The 19,351-nt window shown below is 42.4% G+C and overlaps 1 protein-coding gene across 7 annotated transcripts in view; it reads left to right on the top strand.

Annotated features, from left to right (window-relative positions):
• The window catches only part of PTPRZ1 (protein tyrosine phosphatase receptor type Z1), a 213,986-nt gene that overhangs the window by 182,940 nt on the left and 11,695 nt on the right, over positions 1–19,351 (top strand). For all 7 annotated transcript variants that reach the window (XM_075599926.1, XM_075599930.1, XM_075599928.1 and 4 more), the window contains 6 exons: positions 180–314; positions 591–725; positions 1,806–1,969; positions 3,036–3,171; positions 5,455–5,601; positions 13,934–14,027. In XM_075599926.1, the coding sequence (XP_075456041.1) occupies positions 180–314; positions 591–725; positions 1,806–1,969; positions 3,036–3,171; positions 5,455–5,601; positions 13,934–14,027 (811 nt within the window). The remainder of the gene's footprint in view (positions 1–179; positions 315–590; positions 726–1,805; positions 1,970–3,035; positions 3,172–5,454; positions 5,602–13,933; positions 14,028–19,351) is intronic.

The following is a 19,351-nucleotide window of genomic DNA, read 5'->3' as shown; positions in this document are numbered from 1 at the left end:
GTGAGAGTTCCAAAGGAAGAAGGAGGTGTGAGAGTTCCAAATGAAGGAGAAAGTGTGAGAGTGCATTTAGTGTTTACATGTTAATTGTACAGTGTGTAATGTGTTACTTACTACTTTCTGTAAATCTACACAATGGACAGAGAGAAACATAACAAATGTGATGGTATATCTAAATATAGGGCTACAACAGACCAAAAGCATACATTGCAGCTCAAGGACCATTAAAATCAACGGCAGAAGATTTCTGGAGAATGATATGGGAACATAATGTGGAAGTGATTGTAATGATAACCAACCTAGTTGAGAAAGGAAGGGTAAGTATTGCACACCCGATTGTATAAATACAATTATTTAGAAACATTCTAAAATGTAAATGAATTCAGAAACCTTTGCAAAAATATCATGGTGCCAATGTATAAAGCATCACTAAAAGTAATATTATTATAAAACTGATGCAAAGAAGAGTTGTAAATTCATGTGCCTGTGCACCGAAGTTTAAAATTTACTTTGACGTGTTTGTATGTTGTCTGTGGTACACATATGCAAATGACATAACGTTATCTAATGCTATTTTCTCTGCTATATTACAGAGGAAATGTGATCAGTATTGGCCAAGTGACAGCAGTGAAGAATATGGAGCGTTTTTGGTTACTCAAAAGAGTGCTCATGTACTTGCCTATTATACTGCTCGGACATTTACAATTAGGAACACCAAGATTAAAAAGGTTTGCAAAATGAATATTTTTGTCTTATAAACTATGTTTCCCAATTCATTGGTCTGTCCTGGGGATGACAATATTAATACAAATGCAACTGATGCCTAAACCTGTGTAGTGTATCAATAGTTTCCTGGAAGCCTTATGGTGGAGTGCGTATGGCCTAAATCTTATGTCAATGAAACAGAAATTCATATTTGAAAAGCATAACATTAATAGCTAACGTAGGTTAAAGTCTGCAAATAATGTTCTGTAGAAACTCTTGTACAGTATGTACGGTAACAATTGTAAATATTTAGTACTTCTGTCCAATGAAAGGTGACATGGCATTTTCAGAAACCATTTTCCTTAATTACATAGAATTAGATACACAGTCCTTATTCTGTCAGTTGGGTACTGTAGCATGTTTGAGATGCTGTCATTGAAATGACAAAATGTTGCCTGAAAGAGAAAGTATCGTCTAATAAATGTAAGGAACCATATAATGGCAAACGTTCACTATTTTATCCTAAATTCCCTTAATTACAATGATATTACCCATTACCAGTTGTTCAGAATTGCTTCTTAAGTACATATAAAGTAATACACTATAGCAGGGGCTCTCAACTCCAGTCCTCAAGACCCCCCAACAGGTCAGGTTATCCCAGCTTCAGCACAGGTGGCTCAATCACTGATTGAGCCACCTGTGCTGAAGCAGGGATATCCTTAAAACCTGACCTGTTGGGGGTCTTGAGTACTGGAGCTGAGAACCCCTGCACTATACCATTCTATATGAGTATAATAAAATGTTCTCATACTGATGTGTGTATAGTTTCATCATGCTGTTCTTATAGTTATTCATACTGACTTCTTACAAGTACCCCACTACAAAGTTAGCTACATTCTTCTAGATAAAAATGTCTAGATTTAAAAAAAAAAAAAAAAATCTGTATTGAACACATAATTTAAACAAGTAACATTATATTTAATTCTGTGGTGAGCATTTAAACACTGATTGCATGTACAGTAATGTGTCACTGCTTACTGTAAATTTGATCACTCTTACAAAGGAATATGTATGAATGCTAGTGTTCGTTTCCTTTTTACCAGGGCTCACAAAAAGGGAGACTTAATGAGCGCATAGTGGCACAGTATCACTATACTCAATGGCCGGACATGGGTGTTCCAGAATATACTCTCCCAGTACTCACGTTTGTAAGAAAGGCTGCAGCTGCAAAGCGCAATGCCAAGGGGCCTGTTGTAGTGCACTGCAGGTATGTATATATGTATATCTTTATATAGCTCCATTAATGTATATAGTGCTTCACAGCAGTAATACATGTGACAATCATATATATAACATAATACAATAACACATAATGGGAAGAAGCACTTCAGACATAAAAGTGACATTTAGGAAAAGGAGTCCCTGTCCCAAAGAGCTGACAATCTAGTTAGTAAGTAGGAAGAACGTACAGAGACAGTAGGAGGGCGTTCTGGTAAGTGCGTCTGCAAGCGGCCAAGGTCGATGTATGAGGTGTAAAGTATCAGCCATGGAGCTACCCGTATGCTTAGTTAAGGAGACGGGTTTTAAGATGGATCTTAAATGTGGATAGAGAGGGTGCTAGTCGGATATTGAGGGGGAAGGATATTCCAGAGGTGTGGGGCAGTCAGGGAGAAAGGTTTAAGGCGGGAGAGGGTTTTATACACAAAAGGGGTAGTGAGAAGACATCCTTGAGCAAATGCATGAGTTGGGATTGTGTATAGTGAGAAATTACTGTAGGGCTGTCATTCATCTCAATGTCAAATCAACATTATAAAAATTCATTCAATTTCCCTTAAGTATTTTGTGCACATTCATTGATTATTAACCCATTATAAGCCTTTTACCTTGTTCTTAATCAGACAAGTTTGTTTAAAACGATTTTGTAAAATTCAGCCATTGGGCCCATAGTTAGTAAGCAGTACTATAGCATAGGACACCTTACAGTGCCAGAAGACACATTCAAGTGAATGGGTTGGAGGTGTCTAATGGCATAGCACCGCTTAGTTAATATAGGCTTGTGTTTTATTGCAGAGGTGCTCAATTCCAGTCCTCAAGCCCCCCTAACAGGTCAGGTTTTCAGGATATCAGTCATTGCCTGAGCCACAGACTGAGCCACCTGTGCTGAAGCTGGGATATCCTGAAAACCTGACCTGTTGGTGGCCCTTGAGGACTGGGGTTGGCCACACCTGATCTACACTGTCATTCTTTGAAGCATTATTTAATCTGTAAATATGGGATATGGTCAGTCACAGCACGCACTTGCTTTACACATTCTTGTTCTTTTGTTTTAATAGTGCTGGTGTTGGAAGAACTGGCACATACATTGTGCTGGACAGCATGTTAGAACAAATCCAGCATGAAGGGACCGTAAACATTTTTGGCTTCTTGAAACATATTCGCTCTCAAAGAAATTACTTGGTGCAAACTGAGGTAAATAAGGAGTTCAATCACTATATGTGTCATTTTGTTAAGCTGCCCTAGTGGGAAACAGAGCACATATATGTACAGTAGTTTCTTGGTGCAGATGTCTCTATGTAACCCCATAACTCATTAAAAAAAGTGTGATGTACATGCGTCATTTCAACAAAATACACTAAAAGTTGTATCGCAGAAATAAAAAGCGCTATTTTTACAGGTAAATCACTAACGTGTTATCATTTAAATAACACATATTTTAATGTGAGTTTAAAAAAATTGGAAATGAGTATACAAATTAGTTAATAACACCAATGTATTCATTTTAATGCTACTCACTAAACCAGGGGTGAATGAAGACCAAGTTTTGACTGAGTCACTGATTGAACCACCTGTGCTGAAGCAGGAATAGCCTGAACACTTGACCTGTTTGTTGCCCTTGAGGAATGGCGTTGCCCACCCCTGCACTAAACTCTGGTCTTCGCCATTAACTTAAGTGTTATCTCCTTAGTGTGTGTGTGTGTGTGTGTGTGTGTGTATATGTATATAAGACATGCAAGTGAGCATACAGTAATATTTCCATTTGCTATATATATATATATAGCAAATGGAAATATTAGCACACCATAACTGAGCACACCATAACTTAACTAAGTATGGTAAAACCTACCCTTGCTTCATTTTTGCATGGCCAGTATAACCAACCCCACACTGATGAGACCTATTAAGGTTGAAAAGGCTGTTTGTGGGTGGGTTTACTGGCTATGCATCTTAACCCTGGCTGTGCTCGAAGCTGTGACCATGCAGCAAGCTTAAGCCTATAGGGAACCATGTTAATTGATTTGAAGCAAAAGGTGGCACTGTGTGCTCATTTGCATGTCATTTCCCAGAATCCCTTGCTGCAGTGGAAGTGCTGTGTGCTGGGTGATAATGGTGAAAGGCAGGGTTGCAGACCTGTCTAAGACATGCAATTGAGCATACAGTTCTCTTCTCTCTCTCTTCTTTTTCTTCTCTCTCTCGCTTCTCTCTCCTAAAAATATATTACCTAAACATTTAACAACTTATTTTTTTGCCCCTTAGTAGCTAGCCATGGGCAACCAATGGTTTAACATATTTCTAACATCACTCATCAACTCCAACATCCCCCACCTTGCATACCATAGAGGCAATTGATTGGCAAGGACTTATTAACCCCTATAGCAACAAGTGACTAACCCCTACTACGGTCCCCCTGGGGGCCTAACCACCCACACCGGGGAAGCTACCTTCATCACCCACCACCATAACTTCATCTCACTCCAACTGCTTGATTTAATCAGCCTTTCAATAGTGATAATATACAGATGTTCTTTAGTAAGTTATTGTTTTACATTTTCGAGTAGAGACCGGTATTTTACCTTGTGATATTTTTCACTTGAAGTGTTCTTTCCATGAAATGTATGAAACTAAATGTACATCACTAGGCTCGCATTGTAAATATTTGCAAAATGACATGCTTGTAAACTTGGGGGATACAGTACTAATGTTCAAATAGTTATACTGTATTAAATGCTTCAAGTGCCGGTACGGGTTATTGCACCAGTTCCGGCATTAAATCCCATTCAAGTCAATAGGTGTAAAACACCGGAACTGGTGCCATAATCCGTACTGGCATTTGATGCATGTGCCCCATTGTGTCCTTCAACTAAACCATTAATGATATCTATTTTTTTTGTTATATATTTAACTAGGGGCAGACATGTCAACTCATGGATTTTTCATGAGTCTCACTGGTTTGGAGTCAGTGGCACCGATTCTTTGTATGATTGGCCTCACAGACTTCAATAGAATCTCACTGATAAAAAACAAAATTGTATTTTCTATTAAAATGCAATTTTTGGGGGCAAGAGCTACTAAATCTTTTGGATTTCAGTCCTTGGAGGGTGACACCTCTGTGGAGGTGATGCATGAACAAGTGGTGACATTATCGATTTATCAGTGGATCAAAAGATAGAGGCTATACAGTATACTGGCTTTGATCCTGTTGTCCTTTCACTGACTTTAGCTTGATATAAAGTCTATACCAAATATATTTGATACAATTTACCTATATTTCTTTTAAATAATACAGTCCCAAGGTAAAAACAGAGGAATACTGTAATGGTGAAAGCCAGGAAGGACAATAGGAAAGGCATATACAAAATGTTGCAAATAACAGTTATAAAACATGATTTCTGCTATAAAAATTACTGGGTGATTGGTTTGACTAAATTAAGCACAATAAAGAAAAACTAACTTTGTTGTCATTAACACATTTAGGAGCAGTACATCTTCATTCATGATGCTTTGGTTGAGGCTATTCTTAGCAGAGAGACAGAGGTCCCTGAGGGTCATATTCACGCTTATGTTAATGCTCTCCTAACAACTGGCCCATCTGGAAAAACAAGACTGGAGAAGCAGTTCAAGGTAAGTCATCTCTTGTTTAATTGAATACATTTTTCCCACTTTCTTTATTTGGTAGTTTATTTACTTTGTCTCAAGAAAAAATTATAGACACTGTACTGTAGCTATTCAGCCTAATAACAAAAAAAGGCCTTATCAGAAATTCGTTATTGGATATTCTAATGTGTTCTGTATTACATTATTAACTGTTTCAAAGCTCTAATGACACACTTGGTATGTCATAGGCCCTGGCAAGCCAGGCGTCCTATTGATGTACCAGGGGAAATGCTTTTTCCATGGGCTGGTCAGGCAGACTGTTCCATGGGATGCACTCAGCCCAATCACAGTACATGGGGCAGTTTTTTTTTTTTTTTTATAAAATTTTTTACCTGGAAGTAATACATTGAGTTACAGTACCTCTGATTTTCAAGTATGTTGTGGGCACAGAATTATGATAGTACATGGTTGCATTATATGACCAGTGATAATACATTATATTTAAAGACAGTTCCTGGATAGTTAGAGATAATGTATGATTACAAACAAGGTTAAAACGGTGTTAGAAGAGGTAGGACAGACACAGCCCAGTAACTGAGCAGCCAACGGCAGCAAACAGCTATCACCCTTTGGCTGCCCCCAAAAGCTGTCTGCCCTCGAGCGACACAGATGTAGGCTGAAGGGGTTCTGAATAAATTCAGCTGGGCTTTGAAATTCCTTTGTCCAGGGTCATAAACACTGCAGCCGATGTGGCTGACAAATCACATATCAGTAAGAAATCCCAGATGTTAACCCTTAGCATGAAGGTTCTGTGCAGAAGGGAGCAGTTCTTGGGGAGGTCTTGTGATCGCTTCAGCCAGAGGTCTGGTGGCACTCCGGTAGCACCTGATCTCTGACACTATAAAGGCAGAGAATTTTGTAAAAATGAACATGTGTTGCACAATAGGAAATCATTCTGATATGATTAATTGTATAACAGAAGCACATTCCTGCCTATTTATTAGTGGAATGTGCTCTGTAACATAGCTCGTGCCTGCACCCGCTGGGGTGCCTCGAGCTGGGGACCTATCCCTACCTGCTCTACTGTGCCCCCCTGCCTAGCTTCCCCAGGAGGTCGGGAAGAGCTTGGCTCACTGTGTCCCCCATTGGCAGGCCACAGATAGCCAGCACCGATGCCACACTCGTAAAATAGGCTTTCAACATATTGATATGGTAAGTCCTATTTCTCCCTGTTTCCTGATCTAATTGTACTACATAGTTGTACTCGTTCATCTGCCGGGGTACCATATACAGACCAGCCTAGGCAGCCATGCGTTTACTCTGCCAAGTGGGCTTCAGAACAAGCAATTGCTGCCCAGGGATCTGGGATTGGTCTGAGCATCCCTTGGGTTAGCCTGTGCTAACCCCATGAGCATTTCTAACGGTCTCTGAGAGTTTCTACATTACATAAATTCAGGCACAGAAGCATCAGTATTCTCCCCTTCCCATCCCTCACGGAACAGGTCAAGCGGTCCCCGGACCCTGCATATAGGAGCTCAAAAGGTGAGAACCCAGTGGACTCTTGCAGTACCTCTTGGTATGCAAACAGCAAATGCTGTAAATGAGTCTTCCAATCTCCCTGTTCAGCTTCTACATATGTTCTCAGCATCTGCTTCAGGGTACTATTGAACCGGTCACACAGTCCGTTTGTCTGGGGGTAGTAATGGGTAGTATGGAGGACTTTCACCCCGCAAGCCTCCCAGAGACAGTGGAGCAATTCAGATATGAATCGTGTCCCCTGGTCGGTCAGAATCTCGCTAAGGAATCCAACTCGAGAGAAAATCCCTATCAGAGCTTCTGCTACCTTTTTAGCTTCTATTGAGGAAAGTGCCACAGACTGAGGGTACCTGGTTGCAAAATCACCCACCGTGAGGATGTAGCGCTTACCTGTCCTGCTAGGAACCATAAGGGGTCCCACTATTTCTACTGCTACCCGCTGGAAAGGTTAATTGATCACCAGTAATGGGTCCAGGGGGACCTTCACATGGTCACCTGACTTGCCTACCTGCTGGCAGGCATCACAGGAGTGGCAGAAATCCGCTACTGCCTGTTTTGCTCCCACCCAGTAGAAACACTGCAATAACCGGGCTCTAGTGTGCTCCGCTAGCGGAATGGAGTGGGCTACCTGCACGAACTGCTGCCTATACTCCCTGGGTACCACTAACTGTCTCCTACCAGTCCACACTCTGTCTGGAGCATCAAGAGGTGCTCCCTGTACAGGAGCCCATGGTGCCAGAGAAACTGAACCGACCCACTCTCAGAAGCAGACATGGATGCCAAAGTCTCATGCCCTTTAAGCTGGGATCAGACCGCACTGCTTCTCTTAACCGTGCACCTAGCTTTGGCCACTCAGCCTCAGCCACTAAGTCAGCGGATGGGGAAACAGGTAAGTTGGAAGGGAGGTCAGGACACAGTACAGATTGGTCTGGCTTACCTTCCCGATCTCCTCAGGGACCTCAGGAATCAGTGGTCCCAAATGCAGGGGGATGTTTATATCCTCAGTGGGCAGGGGAACACAAGGCTCCCCTGCCAGGGCAAGTGCCCGACTTTGGCTCGTGTTACCACAGCCACAGGAGCATCTTCTTCCGCAAAGGAACAGATGAGGTGTCCCAGGTTGTTAACAAGTAACACCTCAGTATCCAACTCTGGCAGGACACCCACATCCCTTATTCCTCAACTGGCATCCCAGTTGAGAAACACCCAGGCGACATGGATTGACTGAGATCCCCCGTCTGGCATGGTGACTTGCATCCCTGGACCAGGGAGCAGATCCTCTGGGCTGATCATATCAGGTCACACCAGAGTAACAGGGGTACTGGAGTCGATCAGGCCGGCTGCCTGGCGATCTCCGATGGTCATTGGATGCAAATGGTTCCCCCGGACATTGTTCACTTGCAGCCTGTAGACTGCAACCTGATGCCTGACTTAAGAGGGGTCGGGACCGCTGCTTGTGTCTGCTGCTGTACCTGTTGGACAGCTGCTTGCTGCTCCTCGTTTGGTGCCTGTCCCATGGAGGCAACTGGTCTCGCTACTAGAGTGCGTTGCCCCAGATGGGGGTTGCTGGTACGGTACAAGTCGGGGCAATCTGGTTGCAGTGATAGCACGGTGCATCATAGGCAAACACTGTGGGCTTTGCTGCACTTACCCTGGTGGAAGACTTTGTCCTCCAGGTCGGGACTATCGAGGAAGACTCTGCAGGCTTACCTGCCTGATTGGCTGGGGTTACCACCGGTGGTGCCACCCGTTTACTATGCTGGGGTCGGATGGTCGCAAACTCATCTATCAAGGCGGCTGCCTCCTCATAGTTTGCTGGCTTGTGGTCAATGACCCACTCCCGGACTTCTGGCAGACACCTCTGATAAAATTGCTCCCGAAAGATGAGGTTGAGCAATTCTTTATGGGTACTGGCTTTGCACTCCTCTACCCACTGGGTACCCCGGTGGATTAACCGTGCCATGAAGTCCGTGTGGGTGTCTCAGGTGGTCTTGCCCTCTGACCTGAAACACTCCCGATAGGTCTCGGGATTGATCTGATACCACTTCAGCAGAACATCTTTAACGTATTCATAGTTCTTACCCTCCTTGGACTGGATTTGCTTGAATGCCTCCTGTTCCCATCAGCTCAGCTGCTTTGGACTCTCTCCAGTCGCTTGGTGGGAGAGAGAACCACAGACACTGTTTTTCGAAGCACCTCAGGAATCCATCGAGAACACTGGTACTGTCCACAAACTTCGCAAATCTGTGTTGAGGTACCTTGGGTGGATGGTACTGAGAATTGCCCCCGCTGGGCACAGAAGCTGCCTGGGGGTGAAGGATAGTTTGCATCATCTTTACTTTATCCTCTGCAGTTGCTCCTGGACCAGGATCGCTATCATAGTTGCAAGGGAGCAAGACGGGGTCCCTGAGACCACAGGTATGCCCTGAGCCACCGGGGTGACCATGACCTGTCCCCCGGGCCCCGTTCTGCTGCTCTCCACACTGGAAACAGCCACCACCGTGTTGGCACTGGGAAGGGTGTCTTCATGCCCCTCCAGTATCACCTCCAGTTCAGCCTTGCTGTGCCCCTCAGTCGGCAGACCGAGGTTCTCACACCGGTCAGCCATGGCTGCACGATCCCAGGACCAATACCGTCCTGATCATGAAGCCATCTTTACCTTGTGGCACTAAACTAAGTGACACAAAAAAGTGTGATTTCTTGCTCTGTGAAACGTGTGTCCGACACTACTTGTTTTGAGAACCCGCAATCTACGAGTTCGTCTTTGTGCTATAAATCCCCGCAGGAACTTATAGCCCAAAGCCTAATGATCCCACCGCTGCCACCAGAAAAAAGCCTGTCACGTGAGACCAGGACTTTTAACAAATTTATACCGGGATCATTCACTAGGCAAAACACAGTAGTGGAATGAAATATAGTTTATTCGTGTAAACCTGCGTACACACAATGAATACACAAAATAAAGATGAAAAACACACTTACTGGGGCTCTGGGGTTGAAAACTAGACAAAAATAGGTGCATAGCTCCTGCTTCGAAAAGCTTATTCGTACCGAGATATCCACCCGGGCTTCCTGGTCCTCTTTTCAACTACAAGCTGTAGCCGCGGCCACTACATTCTAAAATGAGAACTTGGACCTCGCATCTGACTTAGCTTCAGCTAGGCAGGCTTTCTTAGCTCCAAAAAGGAAACTGGTTGCTCTGCTATTCGTAACAGAGCAACTTTGAAAAGCCCACCTTTGCATCACCAGCCCAAGTCACAGGATCGTCTGGTTCTCTGACTGGGGCTTCTCCTTACATACCTTCCGCTGTTCTATGTTCAGCATGAAAGTAGAAGGAGTGACCAATCAGAGCGTGAGAAGTCCTCCCCGCCAGGCAATAGGAATAGGGGCTTGTCCGTTGGCTGATGTCAGAGGAGGGGGCATGCCAAGCCAGTTCAGGATGCCCCGTGGGCGGGACATATTTATTGACCAATGGAAAACACGCCAACATTATACCGCTTCCCCCAGTCAACCCATGCCACAGGCTCCACTGAGTCTGGCAAACCAGAGGGTCCTTCCCGCAGGGGGTCTCTGTTCTCCGGACCCAGGATTCCGCCCTGCCCCGGCCAATTAGCACCCGACACCTCTCAACATCCCGTCTCCTCTTTGAACTATGATGTCTATCCAGACTTCCCGGCACCTATATGGATGCCCGGCTGACTGAATAGACATTTATAGTAAATGCACCAAACATTCTAAAACATATTTTAATATGTGTTATATCTTGGGGAGAACCCATATCTATGTGGGACATAGGACTGGGATATCTGGGCTCGAAAACCAGGAGTCTGGGGGACACTGGGCAGCCCAGGTGTAATTCAACCCGCGTACCAGCAAATCATGCCTGCACGCCGGGGAGAATTAGGGGACTGCCGGAATCTTTAGCCCCTGAACTCCTGCAAACAAAACAATTGCATTTCTACTCAAATATCCCACCTAACACTTATACACAGAAAGTTTCACGAGTCTGGGGCAAAGGGAACATGAAAAGTGGAAAAGCAGGGGACACTTTAACTTTTGCATGTTATGTTACCTGGCTCTGGATTATGGTGCTATGTAGCTGCCAGGGACCTCACATTTTCAGGGGTAACCAGGTGGGCATAACCTTTATTGTATAGCCTGGTTACCCCCTACTGTCACACATACATAAAGCTTATATAGCCCAAACGAAAGTGAATCCTTGTTCCGCATCTTCAAACAAGAGTAAGTAGCCAAACCAACCCAGGTGCAAGTATAGACAGGAGGTTCTAAAAGTACCGTGTACAATTCTTCATGCATACACGAAAAGGAATGTGAAACCCATTGAGGTGGTCATACGAGTCCTACAGGAAAGAACGGGTGCACACATGGGCATGGACCAAGAGGGAGCATAGATGGTAATAGCTGACACAAGGGGGTAACAGAGAGATTTTCTTCTTTTTCTTAGCTCAATCTCCATTCTGTATTCATCCATAGTTTTATCCAATTTCTACTTCATGATTGTAACCTCTGCAGGTGAAAACTTAAGTTGAATTTTTTTCTCGGTGTCCAGAATTTTCTTTTCCCACAGTAATCTCTTTCTGCACCTGCTCAAATCGTAAGGATGATTACATCGAATGTACAGTACACTTTTTAAGATTTTTTTGTTAATGTATCACAATACTTTTTGTTCTCGCTGAATATTCTAGGCCTGAGATTAACACGTAGATCCCGTGGGATCCGCTTCAGCATATGATACTCTGCCAAAGTAATCCCATGAAGCTCCCAATTTATATTCTGACGTAAATCACGTTCTAATTCATGAATAAAAAACTCCTCTTCTTTTGTTAACACTATTGAAGTTGGTATTGTTTGAAAATTATTTTCTTTTTGAAGATCAATTCTTCAATCAGATATGGGGGGACCGCAATGACTCTAATGTGGCTCCCTCGTATGAAAATGTTTTCATGAATCACTTTGAGGACCAAAGTGTATACCAACCCGCTGCATGTACAATTCGCCACCACATGGTTACGTTATAGAGACAATATATTTATGGTGTGGTCTGGTAATGTGGACTCTCTCCTTACATTTTATAACAGTTTAACTCTGCGGTGGACACTATCACTTTTCCAATGCATTATGATCAAAATGAGATCTGTTTCTTAGACACTAGAGTCTACCTGCTAGGAAATGCGATCTAGACCGATCTTTACTTTAAAACTACAGATCAAAAAACCCTTTTATTGCATAATAGTTTTCATCCACCTCAGAGTATACGCTCCCTTCCAGGAGTCAATTATACAGGGTGAAAAAGATTGTGAGAGAACCAGCCAAGGTAGATGAAAGACTACATCAGATGGTGGGTGGGTTTGCAGCTAGAGGATACCCATAGATGAACTGGAGATTGAGAAGACGTCTGTATCTGCTATTGATAGGGAACTTCTTCTTTGCCCGAGAATGACTAATACTCTTTCGGCCAGAATTCCATTTGTGATAACATTCTCTACAGCTAATACTGATATCAGCCGACTCATTCGGAAGTATTGGTATCTCATTGAAGCAGAAGGGAAGCTCAATAAAGCTCCACCGCTGATGTCCTACAGGAGGGTAGCAACCATTCGGGACTCTGTTGTTCGAGCTGATTTAGGTTCCGCTAAAACATCTTCAACCAGATATTTAGGTACACTGGTGAAGGGAACATTCACCTGCATAGCGTGTGCGCAGTGCGGAAACATCCAAAAAGGCTCAACATTCATGCATCCACAAACAGGCCGTCATTATCACATGAAACACTATACTACATGTAACACTGATTTTGTTGTATATTTGATTAAATGCCTGTGTGGCATGGCCTATGTTGGTGAAACCACCAGAAAACTTAAAGAGAGGATGAGCCAACACAAATCTACAATCAGATGTCGGGTACAAGATCATCCTGTTTCCACCTATTTTCTACTGGCTGGGCATAGCATTAGCCAGTTACGGGTACAAGTAATAGACCATGTCTCGAAACCTAGACGTGGGAGTAACAGGATACTTATCCTTAAAAAACAAGAGGCCTTCTGGATACATGAACTGGGGACAATGCATCCCCATGGTCTTAATCGAGATTACGACCTGACTAGACTGTGCGGTTATGGAATGTCTGTAAAGGCTATCGGTGTGATGCATCATGGAAAGACAGTGATGATCTCTGTGTTCCCCCTTGTGTCAGGCATTAATATCTATGTTCCCTCTATGCTATGTGCACCCGTTCTTTCCTGTAGTGCTTGTATGACCATCTCAATGGGTTCCCCATTCCTTTTCATGTATGCATGAAGAATTCTACGTGGTACTTTTAGAACCTCCTGTCTATACTTGCACTTGGGTTGGTTACTCTTGTTTGAAGATGCAGAACCAGGTTTCACGCTCGGTTAGACTATTTAAGCTTAATGAATGACTATGACCAAGTCTACTGTATTTCATTTTTATTGTTTCATCCTCCCCTGCCCCTCTTTCTTTCTTTTTTTCCCAGACCCCTTTTTGCTTTTTTTATTTATGTTTATGTTGTTGGGGGTTTCCCCTTGTTTTATGCTAACAATGTTGTTATACATATTTATATTGTGTTTGCCTCTACCTTTAGGTATATATATATATATCTATATCCAGACAAATATAGTACTATTTTATATATAGAGTGTAATCATTTATATAAATTCTTAGAATCACAGTTTTAATTTATAAATGGTATTTCCGAGCACAGTGTACCAAGAACATAGTAGAAAGAATGCAGAAAGTAATTTCTCAATAAAAATACTCTTTTTTTCTGCTTTTGTTATACTTACAGTTGTTAAGTGAACCCAACATACTGCAGTGTGACTACTCTATGGCATTGAAACAGCAAAATAGGGATAAAAACAGAACTTCATCTGTCATTCCAGGTAACCCACACAATTAAAAAAAATTTTTTTTAGCTTTTCTTTTGACATTTGTGTCCGTTGATATTGGTGTTTAACTGAGCATTAAATATTATTTTGGTACTGACAATAATAAAACATAATGAAAATGATTACCGTAATACTTACTTAACACAAATATTATGAGCAGCTCTCCTTAATGAATTGATGAGAAAAACAATTGCAGATTGGAACTGTGTGGTACTTTTCAGAATTTAATACAGATATGGAGACTACTTTTTGGGTCAACAATGCCCTTTGTCAAGACTCTTTGACCCAAAACATTGAGTCTCCTTCCCAAGGTGTTAGCCTGTTAGATTTGTTTTCTATACTCTGGAACGGTAGCATATGAATTTGCACGTCTTTTTTTTTTTATATGTTGTTGTAATTACGTGTGTATAATATTGTTCATCTCTTTATTGTTCATCTCTTTATTGTTATTCTCAGGAGAGGGAGGGGCTCAGTTGGTAAAGACACTGACTGGTACTGAGAGCTTGAAGCAGGGGAACCTGGTTCAATTCCCAGTGTCAGCTCCTTGTGACCTTGGGCAAGTCACTTTATCTCCCTGTGCCTCAGGCACCAAAAACATAGATTGTAAGCTCCACAGAGCAAGGACCTGTGTCTGCAAAATGTCTCTGTAAAGCGCTATGTAAAACTAGCGGCATTATACAAGTACATACTATTATTTATTATTATCTCTTATTCATTGATACAGTATTGTATTAATGCTTTTTGCACTTTTTAGATCTTAAGGTAATTTTCCTGTGATAACTATACAATGTGATGGTGTTTATTGATATAATTTTATTTAACATCTATTGATATTTTTATTATTATTTAATAATTATTTTTGTAATTTTAAGGCTCCCTCTATTGATAATACATGGTGCATTGTTGGGAATGAGAGATACCAACTAAACCTCAGTCACTTCACTATATTTTTGAGGAAATTTGGTATTCTGCTGAGATTTTTTTCTCCTAAATTGTACCTATACTCATTGAAATTTTCTATTGTTCTTATTTTCCCTTATTTCAAAAAAAGTTGAAATGCTAAAAAATGCAATAATAAATGAAAGTCAAGTGAATATAACTTGCATTATTATAGTAATTTATGTGTAAAGTGCCAAATATTCCATAGCGCGGTATAGAGCTAAAAGTAGTTACATAGCCAGAATGTTAAACAAATGGATGAAAAATTCAACAATAGTTACTGAGGACCTTGCTCATGAGATTTTACAATCTAATACATCCTTAATTCGATGTCATACTTATGCGATCTATATGTCATTATGTTCACTACCCCTTAAAACTAATCAGAACATCTAAGCCAGAGGTGGCCAACTCCAGTCCTCAAGGGCCATCAATAGGGCAGGTTTAAATGATATCCCTGCTTCAGCACAGGTGGCTCAATCAGTGGCTCAGTCGAAGACTCAGTCTTTGGCTGAGCCACTGATTTAGCCATCTGTACTGAAACAGGGTTATCATTTAAACCTTCCCTGTTGGTGACCCTTGAGGACTGCAGTTGGCCACCCTTGATCTAATCAAACCCTTCTTTAACCATCCAATATTTTGGGAGATGCTTCTACAGAGACACCTCTTCCTATAATGTTGCTGTTACGTTGTGCACAACTCAAGGGACTAATAATGAAACTGTGGTCCACAACTACTTGATCACATATATACAGGAACACTCAGATTTTTGAGACATTATCCAGCTAATTGACCAACTGAAGAATTACTGTAGCTGGAATTGGTCATCACAACTTGTTTGCGGCAGAGCCTGTCAGTAAGTCTGACATCACTGGATCTCCCAGTTACTTGCACCCATGTGTTTCATTGTTTCATGATGGCTTACTGACCATTAGCCATTTTACATTTTTCTTTGTAGGATACTAAACCTATTTTTTAAGAATATGTAAGGAACCCCTGCAGTCCAACAGTGCAATACACCTGGTACTGGTGGTATTAAAAAAGCAGCATATGGCAAGCGAGTATAAAGGGTGGTAGATGTGGACTAGAAAAAACAAAGTTTAACAAGTGTGAGGTAGCAAAAATCTGTTTGGGGAACATTAAACACCAGAAAAAGGCTTGTGCCAGTTTAACTCAGGCGTCCACATCAGTAAACATGTTTACAATGATGCATTGATGGGGAGAGGGCTTCTAGAATTATAAGAGTTACGGGAACATATGGAATTTCTCCCCTAAACTTTTTCATTTCTAAGAGTTTCCAGTCTCTATAAAAATCAAATGCAAATCGATGTTAAGACACATATGCAGACAGAAGATTCGGAGTAAACAAAAAGCTACTTTAAGGAAGCAATTTGATGTTATGCTATAATATAACTTAACAATTCACAATTATAAAAACTAAAAAGGTGTAAATTATGCCTCTGAATTTAGGTGTTTGAACTTTCACGTTAAATTAAAGGAGCATCCTTGTTCATCATTGGTTTTAAGTTAAAGTAATTGTTTAATACAATACTTCTTTTTACTAAAAGAATTTAATGTGGTTGTAACAGGTCATTATCCCTGTTGAAGAAACTATCTTTAAAATCCAGCCGGGATCTGGTTATGTGCAGCAGGCAATTAACCCGATTCCACCTGGCCAATTAAGTCTGTAAGAAAAGTCTCCTGTTGGACACAGGAAAGAGATTCCTTAGCTCACATTTGGGCTGACAGAAAGAGAGCACAGACCCTGTCTTGAGCACAAAGGCTGTGCTGAGATCAAGACATCCAGACACCCAGAGACCTATATTTCCTGGACACAGAGGAACCAGGAACCTGCCAGAGACTGACATGGAGGGCCAACCTACTTAAGGTACTTCCTGAGACTTTGGGGTGATAGACTGGTAATGGGAATATCCTTCCGGTCTAGCAGATAGGGCCTGGGGAAGTAAGTTAGCCCTTACAGAGGAATAGGGGTTTGTTATTTCCTTGTTTTTGTATGTTTTGCCTGGATAAAGGAACAGGTTCAATAACACATAGATATAATTTCACCCAAATCAGTCTCCATTATATGTACCTCTGCATACTGTACATCTCTTACATATGGTGTCAGAAGTTGGGATGAGAGGTGGCCCTTGAAGTTCAAACGGGCCCTGGAGACTGCCTGTGAAATGTGTTGTGCTTTTGCCTGCATACAGTTCCTGCAAACAACCTGAGTAACAAAACAAAGAATCACGTGCAGAATTTATCAGATTTAAAGGGCTACACATCAGGACGGAAAGATATACTGCACTGGAGAAAGCCACAACGCCACAGTTTGACTGGGAGGAAGGACTATGACAGACGGTGACCCACACAAGGGACTGATGCTGTGACCAGAGTCTACCCCACCACTTGTGAAATAAAAGAAGAAGAAAAAAAACCCATGGGATTTTAAAACGGGCATCCAGCTGAAGTTAAATACAGACTGCAAGAATGGGGAAGAAAATATGTTCCTGGTGTAAAGAGCCCAGCCACACAGAACAGTGTCCCTTCAGGCCTTATTCTGATGAGGATGATGCCTATGTGGCCCCAGAAAAAGGGCTGCAGCCAGAGGACTATTTTTTTCAATCTGCCAAGGAACTGCAGCAGGAAGCAATGCGCTGTTGGCACAAGGAAAATGCAGAAGTTTTACTTGGCAAGGGCACATCCAGTATCACTGATGAGAAAAAATGTGTGCACAGTACTGCTGATGTTTCAGAACCTACCAAAGTAAAGAAGAAAAAGACTCTGCAAGCAAAGTCTGCCCACCTGTAGTACTACCAGCTGGGGTTCTAGCGAATACATTGAAAACAGCTGCAATAGCACGTCCCGAGGTCAGGAAGCAAAATACATAGGTTGTGCGGTGCATTGGTGCATCACCACAAAGAGCTCAGATAACATAACTTCCATATGCATGAATCCAAAATCCAGGGACATAATATGCAAATACGAATAAACCTCCCAGGGTGAAAATCAGGGACTTGGTGGTGCCCACACAGCTACCCCAAAACTTTGTCTCCAATAAATGAATATTCACCCCTGGGGAAACAATGCAAATCAGTCCAGCAAAGGAAGGTAGAATATGATGGGCTATGCCCTTTACCTTCCTGATGTGGTTCCAGGTAAGTGGGTTCTTTAGCGTGCAGTCCTCTGAAGGGAAATCCAGGACAGTAGAAGTGAAGAGGAGCACAGCTCACAGCGTACCAGACACAGGAAATAAGGGCAACTCCAGACGGGGATAAAATATAAATTAGCCTTTAATGGTCAGTAGAGGTACAAAAATAGGACCACGCACCTACGCGTTTCGTCCCTCAGGACTTTCTCACCTTGAGAAAGTCCTGAGGGACGAAACGCGTAGGTGCGTGGTCCTATTTTTGTACCTCTACTGACCATTAAAGGCTAATTTATATTTTATCCCCGTCTGGAGTTGCCCTTATTTTCTGCGTCTGGTACGCTGTGAGCTGTGCTCCTCTTCACTTCTACTGTCCAGGAAGCAAAATACACATGATAGCCCCAAAATGGAGGACAAGATGTGGCATTCCTGAAAGGAACCCTACCCCACTGAAGAGTGGCCCTTCCGGTGCTACGAGGATACGGATAAGGAAGAAGATATCTCTTATGGGAACTCGAACCGAGTCACACCCACAAAACACACCAAGAATGGTGGAGGTGCCTAAACTCGTTACGCACCGAACAAACAGGTCTCTATGACCCCGAATTTTCCTGCCAGCTAACGCAACTACAAAAAAATCCTGGCGGATACAGTGAAGTTGCTGAAGTTTCAAATAAAGACGGAGACCCCAGTATCCCTGATGGGACGGAGTCGTCCAAAACAAAAAGGCAGAAAAAAAAAGCGGTTCTTCACTTACCGTGGAAGGAACAGACACGTCCGCAGATCCCGCAGAGAAAAAGGGGGTCCGAGATGTCGTGCAGCCTGGAGAAAATGGAGGATTCATCACGCGGATGACAGACTAATCAGAAGGCTCAAGGCAGAAGTCGTGTAACCCAAAGAAGTGTCTGTCCGGTGCCAACAGTGAGGAACCCTCAACCAACCATACTAGGGAAACGGAGCCGGAATCAGTGAGTGACGATCCCTTGACCAGCCCTGAAGATGCACTGCTAGCTGCCAGGCATAACTGTGGTCTGCTCCGTGAAGAATTGAAAATGAGAGAGAAAATAATGTTGAGCTACTGTACAGAAGACTGTGCTCGCAATTTACTCTGCGGCCAAGACCGAATCAGAGGATCTAAGGACGGATCTAGATACTGTGAAAACTACTATTACCATCATGGATGAAAAGCAGAGCAAGTCTGACAAAATGATTGCTAACTTGAAACAGAAAT

This window comes from Ascaphus truei, chromosome 5 (genome assembly GCF_040206685.1).
Source record: "Ascaphus truei isolate aAscTru1 chromosome 5, aAscTru1.hap1, whole genome shotgun sequence".
In the NCBI taxonomy this organism is placed as follows: domain Eukaryota; kingdom Metazoa; phylum Chordata; class Amphibia; order Anura; family Ascaphidae; genus Ascaphus; species Ascaphus truei.
This window is presented reverse-complemented; position numbering and strand designations above follow the sequence as displayed.